This window comes from Clavelina lepadiformis, chromosome 3 (assembly GCF_947623445.1).
Source record: "Clavelina lepadiformis chromosome 3, kaClaLepa1.1, whole genome shotgun sequence".
NCBI lineage: Eukaryota > Metazoa > Chordata > Ascidiacea > Aplousobranchia > Clavelinidae > Clavelina > Clavelina lepadiformis.
This window is the reverse complement of record NC_135242.1, coordinates 18,887,636-18,908,918: the sequence shown is the minus strand read 5'-3', so window position 1 is coordinate 18,908,918 and position 21,283 is coordinate 18,887,636. Positions and strand designations below refer to the sequence as shown.

The 21,283-nt window shown below is 35.2% G+C and overlaps 4 protein-coding genes across 6 annotated transcripts; 2 read left to right on the top strand and 2 right to left on the bottom strand.

Moving 5' to 3' along the window:
* Window positions 1–863: 863 nt before the first annotated feature.
* Window positions 864–4,724, bottom strand: LOC143449104 (enhancer of mRNA-decapping protein 3-like). Its single transcript, XM_076949179.1, has 9 exons — window positions 4,453–4,724; window positions 3,722–3,987; window positions 3,417–3,576; window positions 3,061–3,200; window positions 2,550–2,703; window positions 1,959–2,103; window positions 1,767–1,839; window positions 1,530–1,681; window positions 864–1,445 (listed from the first exon to the last, which is right to left on the bottom strand). Exons 1-9 carry the CDS (start codon window positions 4,668–4,670, stop codon window positions 1,257–1,259), a joined length of 1,497 nt encoding a protein of 498 aa, XP_076805294.1. The 5' UTR covers window positions 4,671–4,724; the 3' UTR covers window positions 864–1,256.
* Window positions 4,725–5,309: 585 nt separating this feature from the next.
* On the top strand, window positions 5,310–12,686 carry LOC143449103 (mitotic spindle assembly checkpoint protein MAD1-like). 3 transcript variants are annotated; one of them, XM_076949177.1, is made up of 18 exons: window positions 5,310–7,016; window positions 7,095–7,180; window positions 8,122–8,226; window positions 8,312–8,433; window positions 8,558–8,715; window positions 8,892–9,030; window positions 9,471–9,600; window positions 9,687–9,766; window positions 9,836–10,025; window positions 10,103–10,228; window positions 10,326–10,436; window positions 10,630–10,752; window positions 10,833–10,985; window positions 11,137–11,247; window positions 11,400–11,541; window positions 11,630–11,730; window positions 12,063–12,167; window positions 12,266–12,686. In XM_076949177.1, the coding sequence occupies exons 2-18, from the start codon at window positions 7,109–7,111 to the stop codon at window positions 12,422–12,424; spliced, it is 2,127 nt and encodes a 708-aa protein (XP_076805292.1). In that variant the 5' UTR covers window positions 5,310–7,016; window positions 7,095–7,108; the 3' UTR covers window positions 12,425–12,686. The 3 variants fall into 3 exon arrangements, with proteins under 3 accessions (XP_076805292.1, XP_076805293.1, XP_076805290.1); XM_076949178.1 differs by having other exon boundaries at window positions 7,095–7,209; XM_076949175.1 differs by having other exon boundaries at window positions 5,310–7,180.
* A 1,376-nt stretch (window positions 12,687–14,062) lies between these two features.
* On the top strand, window positions 14,063–17,106 carry LOC143450731 (LRP2-binding protein-like). Its single transcript, XM_076951393.1, has 7 exons — window positions 14,063–14,383; window positions 14,531–14,644; window positions 15,155–15,297; window positions 15,384–15,541; window positions 15,634–15,805; window positions 15,929–16,094; window positions 16,164–17,106. The coding sequence occupies exons 1-7, from the start codon at window positions 14,165–14,167 to the stop codon at window positions 16,227–16,229; spliced, it is 1,038 nt and encodes a 345-aa protein (XP_076807508.1). The 5' UTR covers window positions 14,063–14,164; the 3' UTR covers window positions 16,230–17,106.
* A 1,109-nt stretch (window positions 17,107–18,215) lies between these two features.
* LOC143450111 (heparan sulfate glucosamine 3-O-sulfotransferase 1-like) lies at window positions 18,216–20,746 on the bottom strand. Its single transcript, XM_076950524.1, has 5 exons — window positions 20,567–20,746; window positions 19,589–19,699; window positions 19,368–19,513; window positions 19,060–19,240; window positions 18,216–18,859 (listed from the first exon to the last, which is right to left on the bottom strand). Exons 1-5 carry the CDS (start codon window positions 20,582–20,584, stop codon window positions 18,326–18,328), a joined length of 990 nt encoding a protein of 329 aa, XP_076806639.1. The 5' UTR covers window positions 20,585–20,746; the 3' UTR covers window positions 18,216–18,325.
* Window positions 20,747–21,283: the final 537 nt, after the last annotated feature.

Genomic DNA, 21,283 nt, shown 5'->3' with positions numbered 1-21,283 from the left:
CTGAGAAAGCCTACACACGCTATTTGCCAAAGAAAGACTGAACCCTGCCATGAAAACTCCATCTACTACGCCTTTGATTTCTAACCGTATAGACTTTCGGACTTATCCCAACTTCACAAAGTCAACGCTGGGAATTGTTTGTTGCCAACGTTGTTATCGGAAGCACAAAAAGGCTATCCTTCACTTTGTGGAATTCACCGACTGTTGACCCTTTTCCTGGTATTCATAGATCTTAGAACACTTGCTGTTACTTGTTATCCGTACTTCGCCTGATTGAGACGTTTTTGGCAAATTTATGTTGGGTCCTTGGGTGAAAAACTGACAAGGTGGGCAAGCATTTAAAGTGGGAGAGTGTTTTAAGCGGCGTGGGCTTCCTTTTCCAATTTTTCGCTAAATATTCATTACAGCACAAACTTGTTTTCATTTCAGTACAAAAAACGCAGCCTATTGGTATGCGTGGTATAAGCAGTATCCATACCTAATAATGCAATGCGTAGACGTTCCTGTAAACAATGACAATGTACTCGTATATGTTGGTTGATAACTCTGTAAGTTTTTATGCAATTTAATGGCCAAACGACCGTTGGTTGAATCGTCTGTGAGCGGATTTGTCTTGAATCAACTTGGAACCGTGAAATTTATATGCCTACGCTACTCACTTGATAAACTTAATTTTAATACTAAACCACAAACGGCTTAACAAGATAATATATACAACTGAATCAGTTAAAAACGTTACCACTCAATAAATTTTACTCATAGGTACAATTACGCGTATGTGCCATATACTGTGAGCTTATGGTTATCGACAAAAACGACGTCACGTAGGCTACAAGATAACTTGATTCATGCAACATCTTACATAATTTAGATGCGATTGTATTAGCGCAGCGTACAGGTAAAAACATGGTATATACATCCAACAACAGCTTCATAAAATCGGTAATTATCAAACCGGTAAAATTGATGGAAACATGCACAGAAAAATAGCCAGCTTTCCTAGTGATTGGTGGGCTGACCCATGTGAAGAATGCACTATTTTCTCCCGCCCAAAAAGTTAAGTCCTTAATTAGACTTGTGTAACCACGTTTTGGCAATCATGTGCTTCGTCGGTTATAATCTCATTTGAATTTTAGCTCAACTTTAAAAAAAACTGCTAAAATTTCTGTTGCAAAGGTATAATGGGCAAGAGTATTTTGTGTGGATGTGTGGTTTTAATGCAACATAGTTTGATTATTTTCGTTGATATTTATTAACTAACAACTTGGATGAAGTGCGATGAATGGCTTTGAACAAAACGGAGAGCGATATTTGATGCCCAATTTTTTAAACAATTTCGGCGGAAGTCCGAGATCGACGAGGTAAATCATCCCGCAGGAAGAAGGAAGCGACTTGGGCAATACACAGCACACTGACCACTTTACATTCACGCAAGGAGTACCAAGCTAAAAATTAAAAATATATTTAAAAAAAGTTCACAATAACGCTGAAAATGTTGATCACAAATCTAAAACCAAAATCAAGCCGACCTGTTGCTCCGGAGGACATAAACACATGATTGGTGCCATGGTGTTACGGCACCATTCAGCTGCTTGGTTGTACCATGCTTGTTGTTTTAAAAAGCTACTTTGATCGTTGTCCATTGCCACAATTACTAAGTCAACCGGTGCTGACGGCAGGGCTGTAAAAATACCTATATGTGAATATCGACCATTGCAAATTCGAACCTAACACATTTCCATTGGTCAAACGCAACAAGCAAATACCTTTGACATCATGCACAAGGCCTGCATTTGTCAGAGCAAGCAGTTTTAGTTCATCTTGTAAATTGTCATTAATCTGGCAAATAAATAACAATCGAAGATCAACTTTTAAATCCAATTCCAGTCTTAATTTATCAATTTTTTGTTCTAACTTTAAATTACATGAACGAACAATTAAAAAATCACTAATCATACCTCAACAAAATTTGCCATAAACACGTCAACTTTCACGTTTTGGTTGGCAAGATGCCGAGCTGTGGCGATACCTTGTGCACCAACTTCATGTGGGCCAGTAAACACCACAACGTGAGGACATTGATGTGCGTTACGTGGATGTAACCTGAAGAAATGTTTTAAATGCAAACTTTACATTGTAAGTGATTTACTGCTGGTCACCAACATTTAGAAATCTACCATAGAGCTTACTGCCTCAAAAATAAACACCATTCAGATTAATAGGTTTCTCAAATAAGAGAAACCTGCCTCAGAATACAACACCAGGCAGCATGTAGTAATATGAAGTGTCAGTTCCTTCTACTTTGTAATCTTTTTCACCACATTTATTTCATGATATTTCATGTTATTGATAAATAACCATTTGAACATCAAAGAAATGTTTTGTTTTAAAATAGTCTAAAATAACAGTAGGAAATAATACAACTGGCATTTGAAGCCAAAATAAGACCCAGGAATTTTTCAAGCCCAAAAATATAAAACCCAACTTTACTTACGAAGATAAATAGTCACAATGTAGCTTCTATGGCATATGTGGCACTGATTACTCACCTGGTATTGCCCCCCATGAGATTAAGTGACATTTGGCTGGCATTTATTCCAAAGGCTTCAATTTGTCTGTTATTACTTATACCCATCTCTGCTGCCGTTGAACATATTTTGTTATGAAGAGATGATGATATACAAGGTATGACAAGACCTGTATCTGTTAAACAAAATAAACGATATATCGATGGTTCTCAACCTTTTTTATCCATGGTCCCGTTACCCAAACTCTCAATGCCGATGGCCCCCAGCCCTTCAAAAAAATGTAGATATTGTTTTGTTTTATTACATTTTGTAAGATATATGCCATTGTTTGTTATACACACACACCCTTTACAGTGAAAATACTGTTACTGTGCAAAATCTACTGTATAGCCACAAGGGAAGTCCCATGAATCTGGCCCGGGCAAAACACTTCGAAACTGTAGCATACTAAAGCAACGCAAAACTAAAACAAGCATCATACATGGGAAAGAAGAAAACGTGCTACAGTTAGGTTGAAAAAAATGTTTGATACCTGTGTAATATTCCGCTACTTCTTCTTTAAGTTTATCATTTATTACAATTTGCCTGTAAACAGTTGGTCTACTTTCCAGAACGTTTTCATCATGTCTGTAGTTTGGTACTTTTTTACTTTTACGAGATTTCATTGGTGTCCTGTGTACAGCATAATGCCAAAAGAATATATATGTATATATATATATATCACACTTCAACAACAAGAATATTAAACTGTTTCGATACAAGTCAAATTAGTAACAGTTTTAGCAAAGCTCTTAATTATGACATTATGTATTCCGGTCAAGCATTGTGGTTTGTTCTGTAATATTAGGCTGTTCAAAATATTATGCATATATGTTTTACAGCCAATACCTGATTTCGCCATCACTTCCAGAGTAAACTTCATCATAAAGTGCTTGTTTATCAAACAGAGCAAGATTCTTTTCAAAATCAAAGTCTTGATTTAATTCCGACTCATCTATGTTAAAACAATCTTCCTGCTGGCGATGTGAAGCTATACGTCGTCTATTGCCTGTATATATGCAATCTAAGTGTGTATAAATATAATAAGCATATGGTATGTGACTTACCTTAACCACGGTGATTTTGTCCCACCGTGATTTTGACGAAAAATACAATGATAAATACATTTAATTAGACAAATTCAATCGCAATACCTTGGGGTTGTGGTCTCCCATCTTTGACATTAGAATGTCGTTGCTCTTTGAAACTGTGAGTTAACTTTGGTGGAGAAATTGATTGAGGAGATGGGGTGTTTAGCATTTGAGCATCCTTACACTTTTGTCTTGACTTAGGATCATGCAAAATAGGCTGAGGCTTAGAAGAAGTCTCAACTTTAGTAGAAGTTTGCGGATCAGTAACTGCAGGTTCTCCATCATGCATCAATTCATCAATAAGTGTTAAATCAATGATATCGCATGCGCTGTACATAGTAAGGTAATTTATTCAATTAAGCTGCTGTACTAGCCTAAAAATTATGATCAAACCTCAGATGCCAAAGACATGGAAGGAAAGTTATATACAACGTGTGTCTGCAACGAGCGATTTACATAAAACAACGTCAATACCAACTGGAAAGCATGGCAGTTTTTTATAACAAATCGTACGCACAAAAACAAAATTTTCGGGTGATGGTGTGCCTTAAGTTTTGGGATATAATGCGGTAGTGCACAACCACAGCATGAACTTTTATACTACAGTACTAGACCCGCTACTCAAATTACGACCTAGTTTTTGCTTAAACTATTTCTTACGGTACAAATCAGTGTTCAAGCAACCAAATTTGACTAGTTTTTTATTATAAATCGGCGTGAACGTGTAAAAGCTCGGCGTACACGATCATGAGTTTCGTGCATGTGCCACACTTACCACTATGGTCGATACTTACGACAGAGTTATCTCCGGCAAATCACAACGCACACCGCTTCTACATGGGGAAGTGAGGGTAATAGTTTGCGAAGCGGCATCCACGCACTTTATACAACCCTGATAATATCCAAGCGTCGGTCCACAATAGATGCTGACATGTCTACCTACAAAATCTGCTGCCATGTTGTAATTTTCAAAATTACTGAGGCCTACAACTACAGTACAGTATAGTAGCATACAACTCGGTATACGAAGTACAATCCAAACTACTTACTATGGTTAAATGATCTAGTCACGTGACAAACTAAGTTTATATATTTGCTAGTCACGTGATATTCACTGGATCAAAAATATATATTCGAAAATGATTAGGTATGAGCTACTGTATAGACTAAAGCAGGGCTTCCCAAACTGGGGGTCGCGACCCCGCAAGGGGTCGCGTAACGAACTTCAGGGGTCGCAGAGCGTATACCAATTTTACACGAAGTACAAAATACAATCAAAACAAAATATACTTCCAGCCTAATAAACATAGAAACCGCCTTGAGACCAGCATTAACAGATATTGAGCCACGGCTGGACTTGCTTTGTAGCAGAAAGCAGTCGGACCAATCACACTGAATAAATGTGTGTGCTTTTTTGTTTGCAGTAGCCTACATATGTGTAAAGTAGTAAGTAGGCTTTGAGTACTGGTGGCTTGAATTCAGTCTTTGCATCTCAATAAATGTCACTAATGACTAATGTATATTTCGCACTGCTTATCAATTTAAACGTGAAGGGTCGCGGAAAACTTCAGAAGTTTGAAAGGGGTCGCGAGCAAAAAAGTTTGGGAAGCCCTGGACTAAAGCATAACTGTATTGTATTGTTTATTTTCGCCACTGTTTGTAGGATCTGATAATGAGATGATCATCACTATTATAGTAAAATTGAAACAAATGCTTACTCGTAATTTATAGATAGGATCAAGTGGCAAAGATGCAAAACATGCAAAAAGTTAATATAAAGTAATATAAAGGGGGGCTATGACGTTGCCTAGTTAACATGGCCATGTGTTAACTAGCAAGGACGGTATATCAAGCAAGGACAGTACCAAAACGCAACGGTATTTATTAATCAATATCAATAAAGCAGAATAAGGTTGCTTTCGAGCTCTTGGTTTGGTTTGAGCAATGATACCGCTGTATTGAAATTTTGTATGAAAGTTTGAACCCCCCATAAAATTTGGACTCGCATAGAGCGACTGAGCGGAGTGTTTTCGATAAAAAATTTTTGGCGAATGCTGTGGGTCTAAGAAAATTTTAGCCTGAACGAGCGCGGGATGTATGCGTTAGTAATAGGTCTTTTGAGCTAAAGCAATTGATGCTGACTGTACAAGGTACTATACAAAGTTGATAAGTAACCAAGGAAAAACCAGCCAGACTTTTTCAGACTGTCAAAATTTAGAATTAGCTGGCTAGCTTCCGCGAGAAGGAAGATGGACTTTTCCTATTCATCGCAGGTCACACAAAAAGCAGGGTTCTCTCCCATGCTAAGCAGTTGTATGCTGCCCCTCGCGATGGTTTACTTTCTCGCTTATCTGTCACACATTTTTAGCCTCGTGTATTATGCATGAAATACAGAACAGTGAGAGAACGGCAAGTCAAAGAAATAAAGCGAACTAAATAAAACTGAATTGGGCGTAATTTTGGCGTTTTGCACAAGGGTCCACAACATTAGTAACATGCAACGCACCAAAAGACAAAGAATTTTTCTTTTAACTCGTGAAAACCCGGTTGTTCTACAACGTGATGGTTTCGAATACTATGCACTACAACCATGCAGGAATGCGTTACTGCAACACACTTGTGCCTACGACTGACATGGTGAACATGATAGAAAAAGGGTTTAAAGCCGTTCAATTATTTCGAAAACTTTTTTTTAAACTTTTCAAAGTGTTTTCTCTTAACATTCTACTAATTTTAAAACCCGGGTTTCGGGTATGTGACAGCAAATAACCAGGTAAACCCGTTTTTTTTCGGATTTTGAATAAAAACGATTTTATCTCTCTAAATATTGGGCTTGAGATGTACTATGAAAGACCTTGTGTTTTATTAACAAAATGTTTATTCAGTTTGTTTCACACGCAAAGAGTGAAAGCATGGACAACTAGCGAACATTAAACGATGACGAGCGAAGCTTGTAATTATATGTAGAATTGTATGAAGTGTATGATGACTGATGCAATAATATGTACATGTTGTTAATTTGCATTATTGTAGTAACTTGCTTATCGCTATAACTGTGAAAGGTTTAACAGCCAGAAAGTCTATGCAACTCGGTGCTGTGTTTGACCATAAGTTACATAATACTTTAAAACTCTTAAAACCTACAAATGTGTAAATTGATCGTTTCTCTTAGGGTGTTTAGCGTGTCCAATCACTATGCTATGATGTCATACTGTAATGACTTTCACCGTATTCAACAGTCGCTTTAGTATAATCAGTTAAAAACTTGTATAGTTTATCTAAAGTTTATTATAACATTTATGGATCCCTTAAATCTTGGATAGCCTTCATACAAAAAGAAAACACAAATTTCTTAAAGGTACATTAAATAGGTTGTTTAATACCTGAAACCGTCTGACCATGGATGAAGATAAGTTATCAGTTTATTATACCCCAGACAACACGAAAGTGATGAGGATTATGGGAGATTTTACTAATTTTTTGGATACACAACGAAGAGCTGCAGCCAATAGAAGCTCGCCGGTAGCTACTTCTACATGCTGATAATTCTGGTACAATTAGCAGTGTTGTAACCAAGTCATTATTTTTGACTCGTTTCAAGTCAATTTGAATTTTGACTCTAGTCAATTTAAGTTATGACTCGACTCAAGCTGACCCAATTTAAACTGTGGCACAAAACAATGCATTTAAATCGAAAATATTCTTTGTCACACTATGCATTGCGTCTAAATGGTAATCATAATGTTGTGTCTGTTTCAAAATTAGTCTGGTTGATGTTTTTTTGATAGAAGTATATTTTTTGGAAAAAATTATAATTCTGTTACCTATAGCTCCATTCTTTGCTATCACAATTGTTGTTGGAAAATTTGACTTGAGACATTACAACACTGAATAGTTGTGTTGGATTTTTTAAATTGCAATGCATGTGCCATAGTGGAAAGTATGGCATACATATGCACAAAACTTAGCAACGGTCACAGCAAACTTATTCACTTCACACCAGTTTTTAATCAACAAACAAATAAGTTAGTCTTCAATGCAGTCTGTCACGCCGCCAACCTGTCACTTGGTGTCTCTGCTTATACAATACCTTGTTGAAAACTGCCATGCATTGCAGTTTGATGTACTTGCAAATGTGGTGATTTGACATAGTTGAAAGTGCGGTACATGAACAGATGAGACAAATCAACATGCTCGTCAAACTCTTCTGTGTTCTTGTCAATTTATAATAAACAAACAAGGCACATTTTGTTTTTGTTGACAATTTATTATAAATTGGATTATTATTATAAATTTATTTATTAGAACTGCAGAATTGGGTTTTAATGCACACTGGCAAGCTAAAATTTCTGTCTGTACGTACAATTCTTGTCAGAAATTGCCATATTTTCCGATAACTGTAATTTGTACACCATACTCGTGCACAATTTGAAATAATACTAATAGTTTCTATCTGTATACAGTTTTTGAGTAGCATTCCCTTCAACATCGCAAAAGATGAGACTTTGCAAGAGACGTCAACAGAAGTTGTAAAACCTGAGGCAGCATTGTCCAATGTTGAAATGATGGTGATGAATAACGTATTGCATTCTGCTGGAAATCTGGTATTATATATGCTACATAATTTTTGTCATTAATTCCTGTTATTTTTAGTTGAAAATAAAGAACATGGAAGCTGAATTTGAATCTGTTAAAAAAGCACAAGTTAAAGCTAACATAGAGCTGGAGAGTAAAGTGAATCAGTTTTTTTCTGAAAATTGTCATTTGAAAGAAAAGTAAGTTAAGGTTTTGTAACGTTTGAACTATGCATTAAGCTAGTATATGTAAAATGTTGTATTTATTACCAGACTTCAGGTTCAAGTTTTCTTTTTATGAAAAATACAAGCAATTATTTTTCAGATGTGACAATTTGCAATTTAAAGTGAAGCAGCTTACATCGAAGTCGTTGGAGTTAATCGATGAGACAAAATCTGCCAAAAAAGAAAAGAACGATGAAATAAGCAAGTGGGAAAGCTCATACAGTCAGCTGCACAAAGTCAAACAAGAAGCAGATGACCGTATGCCTTTTTGAGGATTTGCTTTCTTTCATTTAATTAAATTATTTTTAGTATTTACTGTGGAGGATTTGAAATATTAATCTTTTTGTACATTATTTAGTAGCATCCAGAGAAAGTTGCTTTATTTTTGCAAAGTTTAGTTTGATGATAATTCACAAAACACTGCAATAATCTAGGTGTTGCAAATGAACTTGCAATGAATGCCAACAAGAACAGCCAGCTTCAGGAGGAAAATATGAACTTAAAATCTCATGTGAATATTTTGGAATTAAGATTGGAGGAAATGTCTTCACATATGGAACACTTTACCAACAAGTACAAAAAATCACATCAACAATGTTTAAATATAGTAGATTAGTAGTACTTGCTTATATTGAGACCTGAAAGGGAAGCAAAATGATATCACTGCATATCCATAATTATATAGTATACAACTAAAACAAAGTTTTCCAACTACTCTCAAGAGTTAGTTCGCTATGTTCGCCTAGCTGGTTGATGTAGTGTTTGATAATGATAACATGTCTCTAGTCCAAGATGGTATTCACAAATTCTGTTTGCTAGATGTTCTTATCGTTTTTATAAGATTAAGCTTAAGCTCTATTAGACTTATGTAAGTTACCCATGTTATAAATATGATTATGAATGTTGTGTTTTTATGCTCAACAAAGCAAATAGATGAAAAAACATGTTATGACGGTTTTGAAAGTGATGAAACAATTTTCGTTATGTTGCAAAACTTAACTTTCATTCTTCAGAATAAATGAAGCACAGGAGGCCACACATTTGCATCAGCAGAGAGAAACCCAAATCCAAGAGTTGAAAAGGGAACTAAGGGAACTTACATCTAGGCTATCAGAAGCTGAAGATGCTGAAAAAATGGCCAAGGTAAAAATAAAATTTTTGTTCAAAACATAACAAAATGTCATAGTCTTATAAAAAGAAAAGTTACGAAGTCTGCTATTTTTCTGCAGATTTTTAAAGAAGACTTGAGCCGCCTCAGACAATTAGAGATTGAATACAAGCGCTTAGCTGAGGAGAACCACAAACTAAAGTACTGGCTTTCATCTGTTTGCTATTTATCAGTTGTTCGCATAAATTCAACATTTCAATTTATTTCTAGAGAAAACCAGGAAAATGCTTTTCTTCTCAATGAAAAACTCTTGTTAGCCGAGTCAAAATTAGATAGAGCTGAAGAGCGGTGTGCTAAAATGGACAACCTGGAAGCAACAAATAACAACCTCTTGGCAAGGCTCAAATCTTTAGATAACAACCAGTCAGTCACATCCAAATACAATGAACTTTCGTCGCAGGTATTTAACCTTTGCTTGTGAACTGCATATTAGTTATTAAATAAGTTTAATTCTTATCACCTATTGTCATAATGTAGGTGTTGGAATTGCGTCACATGATAGAATTCTTGGAGGAAAGAAATGCAACATTAGAGTCTGAGCATGTAATATTAAGCAAAAAATATATGACTGAGAAACAAGAAAAGACAGTGCTGGATGCCAAGGTTGTTTTTTGTGCCAAGGCCAACAATAAATTTAAGTATTTAATAAATTTTATAAATTTAACAATAAATCTATAAAACAAATTTTGTTACTATGCAGCTTGCTGAACAACAAGAAAGTTCATCCTCCTTAAGTGCACAGTTAATACGTCTTCGAAAAAAAGCCGGGTTACTTGCTCATGAGAGAGATTCAATTCGTTCTATCTTACAGGTGAAGCAAGCAAGGCAATTTTACCACAAAACCATAATCCAATAGCATCATGTGTTTGCATAAAGCTTGCAGTACTAGCTTGTTACCATTTAAGAAGCGCTGGAAGGCACTTACATGAAAAGTCATCTAATAACTTCTTTTACTTCGCCACATGTCAATTTTTTTTAAGACATGTTATTGACAATCATTTCAGTCATATGATGCTGAGTTGACTTCCACCTCACACACAACACAGCTTAGCAGAAGACTTCAGAATTCTGAGGATGCTAACAGAAAACTATATTTCAGAATTGAGCAGTTGGAAAATGAATTACAAGTATGTCTGGTTTTTGTTGCACATTTCTTTATAATTACAATGGCATAATTCTTTTTGCTATTCGTAATGCTTTTTTTCAGAAAAGTGAAGAACAAAAACTGTTTCACAAGTTACGTGCAAAACAGTTAGGAGGCCCTGAAGTTTATCCAAGTGCTGGTGTCTGCCCAACACCTTCTCAATGTATGAAAAGTGAAAATGCAAATGACTCTGAACTAGAAACATTAAAAGTTAAGGTATGTTATTACTGTGTCATCTACTTGGTGTCATCTGGTTGATTTTGTGGATGTAGTTGACTTACACTCTTACAAACTACGTACTTTTAAAGCCAACTGTTGTTCATATGTTGAGTGTCATGTTTCATGTCCATCATATTCTTCAAAATAGATCGAGGAATATGAAAAGGAGCGTATCACTATGCATGATAAGATTGAACATCTTGAGACATGGATAGAGCAAGGCAGAATTAAAGGAGACTACAATCCTGAAAATACTAAGGTTTGTAGTTCAAAATATAAGTATAAAAACGAACGTGAAAGGTTTTTATCCCCAATATTGTATGATTCACATACCACTGAGATAGGATGTACCAGATTAGTGATTTATATGCTTGATCCAGATATGTAGATTGATTTGCTGCAATTTCAAAGGTATTGCATTTCGCAATGAATCCGTCAGCTTTGGCTCATCAAAAATCAAAGCAAGACGTGGCTCAGCTGAAAGCAGACAACACAGAATTGCGTAAAAAAATTACTGAATTACAGCAAGGGCATGAAGTCTCTATATCTGAAGGTAATTATGTCGTAGAAGATTGAGATTTTTAGGTTAACTTACTTTAATTGAACTGAGTAATTATCGTATTTGTGTTAATGCTTTCAAGTTGAAATTTCCCGAACTGCTAAAGAACAAATCGCGCGAGCTGAGTTGCGTAATCAAAGACTTAAAGAAATATTCAGTAAGAAAATACAAGAATACAGACAGGTATCGTTGCTATGATATTTAGAAGTGGCTGCCACTATATCACTGGAAAAAATCATGCATTCGAAGCTTGTTTTCTCAGTTTCTTGATAACCTAACTTAAAGGTTATAACATAAAGAACCTATATCTACCTTCTAATCCGAATCTAACTCCAATTAAACCTTAAACAGCTTAATCAACTTTCTGCATACCCACCCCTAACCTCACTGCGCTGCTTGACCTACATATGAAGAAATAGTCACTTCGTTTAAAGTTACATAATTTAGTTTCAAGAATAATAGACTTGCTGATAATATGACCAATGACCTTGAATGTTTTTTTATTATTTTTGCAGGCATGCTATTCTCTTACTGGGTACAGAATAGACACCTCAACAGATTCTAGGTTTAAGCTGCTGTCAATGTATGCTGAGTCAGAATCAGATTGTTTACTTTTTGAGGTAGGTGCAATATGCTTCTGGAATCAACAAATAAAGTCATAAAAATGATAATTAAAACGAAATGAAAGCCCATTAAGAGTTGTTGTTTGTTATATTAGATGAAGCCAGACGGGACGATGCAAATGCTGGAAACAGAGTTTTCAAAGTCGTTAGAGGATCTTATATCTTTACACCTGCACCATCAGAACTCCATCCCAATGTTTTTAAGTGCTTTATCAATAAGTCTTTTTAGTCAGCAGACCATGATGTTAGAATGAATGTGCCATGTCATCTATGCAGCAACAAATCATTTTGTTTTTATGGGTATAATTGCCGTTTTTCAATTTTACAAAGTTTACTCTTTAATGCTTTTTCTTCTGTCTAGTGAAATAAATTTTGTCTGTTTTTGAACTGAAAGTGCAAAATGTCGCATCGGCAGTCCGTGGTTGGATCACTTCTAATTACAATACGTTTGCATATCTTTTCCAAGTAAAAATTTAGTACAGAGTTTACAAATAAAAACATTAGCCCTGAAAACTGCATAGCATGAAAATAACAGACTGAGTTTTTCAAAAAAGAAATCAACAAATTTTTATTTTCCTGATAGGAAACTAAGGCTCTGCAGTACAATATTCGATCTAGCAAAATACAAGGCTCTCGAAAATTCCAAATATCAAATTGAAATAAAATTAACCGCAATGGAAACAAACTCTACGAAATTAACTAAAACCAAGAGAAAGGTTTTTAGAAGACCAAATCATCCCATCTGTTATTTTGTTAAATTTCGTTTATTATTTGGCTTTTATTTATGAAGTGTTTTGAATATTTTGAGACTGTAAATTACTGGCTTGCTATTTTCCTCCTTAAAATATTCAAGTGGGTTAGGGTTTTCTCCGGCACATTCCAATTTTTATGTTCTTTTTTCAAGTTTACCAATTTGGCAAAATCTTCTTTGAAATTAGAAAAAACCTGTTCCTTCTTCTACGAGCACATTTAGTTTTTCCTGAAAAATGTGTTTTTCTTTCCTTGTTGTATGTCCAAAATATTTAAGTTTCCCGGTCTTGTTCGCTGGAAATACATTTTGTTTTTCATTTAAGATTTTTATGACATAATGATTTTTATTTGTCCATAACATTTTTAACTTTTTTGTATAAACCCATATTTCCAAAGCCTGTCGTTTTTTTTAATTTGCCTTTAATGCCTCTAGCGACAAGGAAGTGGTTGTTAAGGTAACCGGGGATTTACCTCGACTGATCATGACCAATCATGCCAAGTCAACCTTGATCTTGCTTGTTGGCCTTACATTAGTAGTTTGGACACAAGCGAACAGGTTGTGCGTCAAATTTCCATCAAAATTAATTTATCTCTAATTACAAAATGAGCACTTAAACGAAATAGAGTAGTATGGAATTTAAAAATGTTGTCCAGTGGACTTAAAACCTACTAAATGCATTGCTGATAATGATATAACCTATCAGCTTTTGCACTGAACTTACTACAGTAATACCTAATTAACTTTAGGTGTAGAGGACTAGGCCTAGAAGTTTTATGTCATTGTTGTAGCTCAGCAATAGGCCTATTTTATGCAATATTCTATGGTCTGCTTTTTGTTTTGGAAACTATGTCTTGCTATATTTCTGAGCCAAAGCTGACGGATTCAGTGTAAAATGCAACACTTTTGCAATAAGTTACAGTAGCAGGAAGTCAATCAACATGGCTGTAAACTAATATTTTACCTTTTTTGGAGAGTGATTAAAGTTTTATAACATATTTAATAACATAAGTTTAGTAATTTTAATCTTGTACTGATATATCTGGGTCCATATATAGCTTTTCTGAATAGCAGAAGGCTTATAGCATGCTGCAAATTTTTATTTACAGTAACCACTGATTAGTACACTAGAAAGCGATTTTTATAATTATGTAAAGTTTCACTCTTCGCAGAAAATGATAGGCGTAATCTAAAACCAAAAAAAATAGTCTACATTTCTAAAAAATTAAGCAATTGCCTCAATCTCATGGAGAAGATTGTGCAGGAAATTTATCCTGGAGCAGGAGGAGGAAGTGTTATCAACACACTGCAAGATGAGGTTGTAGATGAAAGTGTAAAGGCAACATCAGTCAGTGGAGCGACTGATGACCAGCTGTTTGAAAAAATTGAGGGGCATCTTTTGGAGAAAATACAAGCTGGTGATAAAACTGCTCCTTTTCTGTTGGGCCAGTTTTATTATGAGGAGGTAAACTTTTATTCAAGTAAAGCACAGTAACAAGTTGTAAAATAATTAATTAATTATATTCAAAAATTGTAAATTTTTTACCATAAATTCTGTATTAATGATTATAATGTATTTTAGGATTTTCTTTATAATATTGAAATATTTTAGGATCTTCTTGAAAAAGCAGTGGTACAGTTTGAAAGAATAAAAGATTGGGATTCCCAAGCTGCTTATCAGTTAGGAGCAATGTATTATGATGGAATTGGTATTGCAGAAGATCTGGTTAGTTGTCATAATATTTTTATAATCTACACAAGTTATTGAAAAGCAGACGTTATAATAAGAACAAACACTTTCACATATGATGTCTGGTCACGTGGCTTGAATGTATGTTCATGTTTCAAGAGCACCGCTACAGATAAAATCGGAATATATTAATCGATAATATTCCATCTGACCTATATGGGTTCATATGGTTCACTCAACATTTAGTTTGTGGTTACCTATTTTGTCTGCTGCTGCTTTTTTAATTGTAACAATGTTGCTTTGTTTTTGTTTTGCCCATATTAAACTAAGTTTAAAAAGGAATACCAATGCCCTTAATCACAATGCTGCCAAATTGTTCTGAATTTTGGTTCCTAAATCTAGCTTTCGTACAATAAATCTGATGCTTAAAATGAATAGGTTAAACGATGTACAGCTGTAATGAATACGAAGCCAATGAGAATATATTTACAACTGTTGTTTCCAGTAAAATTATAAGTTGTTAAATGTTATGTTAAATTTTTCCAGAATAAAGGTTTTGAATTAATGTTAAAAGTTGCCAATGCTAAAAGCATTCGAGCACAGCATTTGAAGCACCATGCGCAGTTCAATATAGGAAGAGCTTACTTTGAAGGTCATGGCGTAGAACAAAGCAATGTTGAAGCCGAAAAGTAGGTCATTTACGAACATCCCTCACTTTAACTTTTTTAATTGCTAAAGGACAGAATTTACATAATTTTATTGTTCCTCATGTGAGATGGTGGCTACTGGCTGCTGATGACGGCAACCCAAATGCAAGCATCCATGCACAGACAATGCTTGGAATGCTTTATTCTCGTCCCGACTTCCTTAATTTAAATCAAGCATTTTTTTGGCATTCTGAAGCTTGTGGAAATGGAAGCATAGAATCCCAAGGCAAGTACCTGAATTATAAAAACAAACAAGTTGCTATTTGTGTTTAGACCACAAAAATATTTCTAGTTTCTGTTTTATTGCATACTTTTCAGGTGTTCTTGGTGTGATGTACATGGAAGGACATGGCATTACCAAAGACGAAAGCAGTGCATATGAGTGCTTGAAAGAGGCTGCAGAAAGGGGAAATGTATATGCTCAGGGGCGACTTGTACAGCTCTTTTATCGAAAGAAACTCTACACTAAAGCCAGTGATCTTGCCAGGAGGTTATTTTTTTATTGTTAACTATTAACAGTTCCTTAACAATATTAGTGGTATTTGGCGACTTGCTTTTGCTATTGTGTTGAATAATATGAAGTTAGTAGATTTTAAATGAATTTATGTTTTAGAGTTGTTGCTTACACTGATGTGGAGGAATTGGCAAAAGATACAGGATGCTTGGCACAATACGTCACCAAAGGCATAGCCTATGCTTGTTTTTACTTGTCCAGGTGCTTAGCATTGGGAAATGGATTAAGAAAAGACGAAGAAGAAGCCAAAAATTATTTTCTAAGAGTAGGTCTTTCTGTGGTATTCTTAGATATTACTTAATATTCATTAAATATTTATCTGCTTATGTTTTAGGCGTGTGAATTGGATCCAGTTCTAGCACATGACTTTCACATGGAAGTTGCTTACGGGTTTGTGTGATCTTGCAACCCTTTTGCGGAAAAATCACTTTGCACTTATTTTTTAAAGATGCCATCATTTAACTATAAACATTGAGCATTATATCGTACCTTTTTTGGTAAATAGTCTTTGTGGTCATTCAATTTATGTGTTTTGTCTACTTCTCTGCACCTTTTTTAATTTTTTGTCAATTTATGTAATGGTTTGCTTCATTATGAATGTTATTTCTTCTTAGCTTCTGTGCAAACCAACGGTTCACCCATCTGTTGTGTGCTGCTAACGGTCATGTAAAATGAAATATTTCAATAATCAACACATCGCACAAACACGCATGTCTGTAATCGTAAAACCAGGACTTTCTTCACTAAATTTTCAAATCAGCGTTTCAGTAGATGAAGATTAACCATTTTCTCTGTCAAATCATAACGGGTGAAAAAAGGTTCTACCAAATCATTTAGATTTTTCCCACTGGTTACAAATACAACATGTGATAACTTGCCCCATTTTGTAGCCTATATGACACTTCACCCCATGCCAACGTGCTAACTTTCGAGCGACAGCAATTAATTACTGTAGATTGAAAACTACATGTTTCAGGCCACAATAAAAAACTAACGTTAACAGCATATCGACATTGTTTAGCTAAAATGAAGTTTCGAAAAAATATGCTTCTGTTTTGTTTAATTTCGGAAAGCTTGCAAACTTACGGGCAGTAACAATTACAGTAATTAGGCTACCAAAAAACGAGAAGTTATGTATATGAAAGTTTGCCGTTGATTAATTATTACTTTATCAATGTACAAATTGTTTGAGCGTCATAACGTCCGTTATTTTACGTGTTGTTTGTGTGATTAGTAGTTTAAGTTATTCATGGTGGCAATGTACGGCCCAAATTGAACTAGTGACGTAATTTTTGACCCACTGAGGCAGGGGTGGCCAACCAGTCAGAGACTAGGAACCTCACTTCTTACTATGTTAACCGCAAAGAGCCACCTCATATACATTATGATTTATGACGCTTTTTCTTATTACGTCATATTACTGCATCAGATATTGTTTCAGTTTCATCATCTTTATTCTGAGTCGAAATCTGATGTAATCAATCATTATTTAGCAAATATCAATTGAACATTAGCCAGTAGAGATTACTTTTCTGTATTATTTATCTGCCTAAAATGGGTAAAATGTGCTCTCTTTCGGAGGTTCAATATGAACGAAAGAGCCGCATAATACCGGGCAAAGAGCCGCGGGTTGGCCAGGCCTGCACTAAGGTATTTCGGTGGGACATAGCTGGTCTAAACAATAGAAAGCAAACGTTAAAGATCCCTTTTCAGCGGAAAAACGGTTCGCGTAACTTTATTACTTAACCAGTTACAAACCCCAACACATATATATATAAAGACATAGTAGTCTAATGACACTCGGACGCATAAAAAGCTTTCTTGTATATGCGACAACTGGCATTTAAAGTACTGTATAAAAATTATAACAACCAACACGTGTGATTGTGGGTATCTCCTGGGGAAAAACAATTGACTGTCTTCACCGATTTTTGCCACCATGGCTTGCAATATAGCGACGCTTATTAGTAATATCAACGTATAAGTTATTACAGGTTACGTATTACAGGTTACGTATTAATTATCATCGCCTATATAAGAATTGCTGGCCTCTTTAAGCACTGTTGCCAAATTAAAGATAAAAATTTAGTTACAAACTCAAAAGTCTGTTGATATCAACATAAAACGGAGCGCCTGATCCAGGATTCCAAGTAGCGAACAGATGATGATTTTAGATTTTAGCCACAAAAGATGTGCCTATGTCCAGAGAGCTGGATATAGTCGATTGTGATACCTAATACGACAAGAAAGGGGCATACTGAGCCAAATGGTTTAATAAAATATATAGAAATTAACATATACCGAACGCTAAAACATTACATTTAAGACTTTCATATTCAAACATGTGTGGCGAAATTAGAAATGGTGGTTATATCACTATTCGGTAATGATTAGAAAGAGATGACAAAACTGATTGACGTACTTTTATTTCGTGATATCAGCACCATATGGTAAGAAATTTGACTTTCAATATTTAACTGCTTTTTACACTTTTGCTTAGTTCTTCCAATCCATTTTGAAACCTAGTAGGTTGAACAACTTTTTATTGTAAGGTTCGAAAAATTTCTGGAGTTTAATGACGTAATCCGGAGGCAGAGTTGGTTTTACAGTATCGTTACTGTGGGTGAGGCTTTTTTCATCACTAGGACAGTATTGCATGTTTTGTCTTATGAAGCAGTAGAAACCAGTTTTTTCGTTTTTATAAAAATCCGATCGGGTAATTCGCTCGGGCAGATCTAAGAAAGTCTGCACCTGGTCCATAACTTCCCACGGTCTCAAAATCATATCTTTTCCATTCAAAATTAAAACGTCTTCTTTTCTGTAGTGTTTGTAGTATTCCATCAGTGCGTAGACGTACAATCCCTTTGAAACGATATTCACCACGTGATTGATCGGAAACTGAACGGCCAGCTTTCTTACATGACTCGCGAATTTATCCTCCGACCTAGTTTTCCTGGTCTCGTATAAGTGTTTGAGGGCCAGATCTATCGCATCCGTTAACGAAGCGTTTTTGAATCGTTCAAAAGTATTCTGCAACAAAAGTTTTTCCACTGTAGGATTGTATATTATATTTTTTGCTTGTGTTACGTTCAGTTTACAATGCAAAATAACTTAGATCACAATTTATCCTACATGTATGCCAGAATATAATATAAGTTATTAGTAGGCTATGTTTTTCTAACGTTAACCTTTGGATAAAATCAAAAAGTTAGGTTTTGTTTACAACTAACCGGCTGTCGCAATGAAATTTGCAAGTAATCCGAAAGCACCCTATGCACTGGATCGCAAAACATGGTTATAATCTTGTGTGGTTTCATTTCACCCAGAACTTCGAAGGCACGTCCTTTCCACAGACATTGATTCTCTTGTAAAATGTAAGCGGAAGGGTGTGGATTGGCCATCTGGAACTTTCTGAAAAAATGTTATTTTTGAAAGCGAAATGAATATTATATACCACAGGTTATTACGTTGGTTGAAATTCTGAGCGTCGTTTGTTGAAAAACAAATTACACATATTGTTCAGCAATTTATAAACAACCTTATGGTATTTGCCATAGAGCGTTTCACTTTGCAAGTCGAGTCTATATGAAATTCTTCCCTTGGTAAGTAGATAATATTTGGATGGCCACCCAACATGAAGGTAAGAGCTGCCGAGCCACACTTTTTAGCAACAATGGCAAGCACCTGGAACCAGCATCGTGTAAGTTATAGCAAGAAGTGCAGCAGATCCAACAAAAAAGTTAATGGATGTTAACTTACCCATGTTGGCGTGAAAGAATTTGAGTGTAGGCCTAATGTCGGGCCATCAGTTGAATTTATAACTTTTTGGCCAATATCTGCAGCTTCTAAGTTCGGGTTTATTTCATGCATCTGCAAATAACTAAATGTATTAAAGTTTACGGAACTAACATTAAGTTATTTGCGCAGTTTATGATATCAGATAGTTTGAAGTGGTAAGATTAGTAGAAAAAATAAAGGCTTTTTTTGAGGTATAAATAACCTGCATGTAACAAAGTAGCAGAGTCGTGACCAAGTGGTAAAACTGGAGTTAAAGTCTTCGGTCAAAGTAACGTACTATAAAGTAGGTAGTTGCACTACATGCTAAGTAGAAACTAGTTTGCTTAATTAAGTTTCAAAATGTTACGTGCAATTGTAAGTATTTGAAACTCTTAAAAGCAGACTTTTTTATTTTTCAGCTATATTTAGACGGATTAAGCTTCTTACTTGAGTATAGTAGGCTATAACGTGTTAAAACGTTTTACTTGAGCGGTTTTGAATAGCATTACTTTTCGACTTGTATAATGAAGTAGACAATTTTTTAGGAAGTAACAGTACTTTTCTTCATCAGTAACCAGTTATTATTATTATTTTGACTACCTATTTGACCATTTGACCGACGGCTATTTTGACCACCACTGGAAATGGATTAATCAAATTAGCAACGGTCTGAAGCTAGTTACCGTTTCTCGAGTTGATTAATTAATATCGGTAAATATTTTTATTTAAGAATAAATATATTTATACGTAACTAATTTATGTAGCATATCGGCCTACGTACATCATATGCAAACTATAGCAATTGATGAAGAAACTACATGTCAGGTAGTTACACTCATGTTTTGAATTAATAGCTGCAGAAAACCTGGTAACCATAGCTTCACGCCAGTTCTGACTTTATTAATCCGTTTCAAGAAAGGTTTATATACTATAGTCAGCAAACATTGCAGTAAAACTCACGGACGAGGCATAGCTCATGAAGGCTTCTGACGTGTTCAAACACTCTGCCTTCGAACATGCTCTATGAAGATTAATCCCCCACACTTCCCATTCATGGAGATAAATGAAGATTATGAGGCAGCAAGTGATACATAGTAACAGGAAACATTTTAATTTCTCATGACCAGAGTTTGCTCGACTCATCTTTTTACCTTGAAAAGAGTCTAATGAGTCTAAGTCTAATGTAATATAAATCTTGTATTTTACTGAAATAAGGCTCTGTCGCTGCAACTAACTATACATGGCAAAATTTTTTTAGCTTACCAGCCATATTTTATACCGATCTAATTTGTTACGGCACGAAGTCATTTTGTACATGTAGCGTGTGAAATTGAACAGAGGAAAGGCTGGACAGACATATAGGCTATAAACGATTGCCGTTTCCGTCAATTTACGAACGGCATGTTATGAGCATAACATAAACACGACATGTACAACAATAGGCATCTGAGTGAAAAATGAGAGGTATTGATTGCTGGTGTGCACTTAATTGTAAGTTAGATTAGTGCTATCTTACCAATCTACATTACGGTCCTACATACCAAAGAACTTTAGAAATAAAAAACCGAGCTTGCAACGTTAAACAAACGTAAACCCGCTTGCAATAAAATTCTATGGGATTTGTTGGAAGAATTTACGTAACAGGTTGACGCAAACCGCTCTCAGTTATACATAACC

Coding starts and splice junctions, on each gene's coding strand:
- LOC143450731 (XM_076951393.1), top strand. CDS start 14,165: ATGGAGAAGATTGTGCAGGAAATTTATCCTGGAGCAGGAGGAGGAAGT. Junction 15,806..15,928: donor GCCAGTGATCTTGCCAGGAG/GTTATTTTTTTA, acceptor TTTATGTTTTAG/AGTTGTTGCTTACACTGATG. Junction 16,095..16,163: donor CCAAAAATTATTTTCTAAGA/GTAGGTCTTTCT, acceptor CTTATGTTTTAG/GCGTGTGAATTGGATCCAGT.
- LOC143449104 (XM_076949179.1), bottom strand. CDS start 4,670: ATGCTACTATACTGTACTGTAGTTGTAGGCCTCAGTAATTTTGAAAAT. Junction 3,988..4,452: donor TTGCCGGAGATAACTCTGTC/GTAAGTATCGAC, acceptor TACTATGTACAG/CGCATGCGATATCATTGATT. Junction 1,682..1,766: donor CCTTGTGCATGATGTCAAAG/GTATTTGCTTGT, acceptor GTATTTTTACAG/CCCTGCCGTCAGCACCGGTT.
- LOC143450111 (XM_076950524.1), bottom strand. Junction 19,514..19,588: donor ATTCTTTCACGCCAACATGG/GTAAGTTAACAT, acceptor TGCTGGTTCCAG/GTGCTTGCCATTGTTGCTAA. Junction 19,241..19,367: donor TCTATGGCAAATACCATAAG/GTTGTTTATAAA, acceptor ACATTTTTTCAG/AAAGTTCCAGATGGCCAATC.
- LOC143449103 (XM_076949175.1), top strand. CDS start 7,058: ATGGATGAAGATAAGTTATCAGTTTATTATACCCCAGACAACACGAAA. Junction 8,434..8,557: donor AATTGTCATTTGAAAGAAAA/GTAAGTTAAGGT, acceptor ATTATTTTTCAG/ATGTGACAATTTGCAATTTA. Junction 9,601..9,686: donor ATGCTGAAAAAATGGCCAAG/GTAAAAATAAAA, acceptor ATTTTTCTGCAG/ATTTTTAAAGAAGACTTGAG.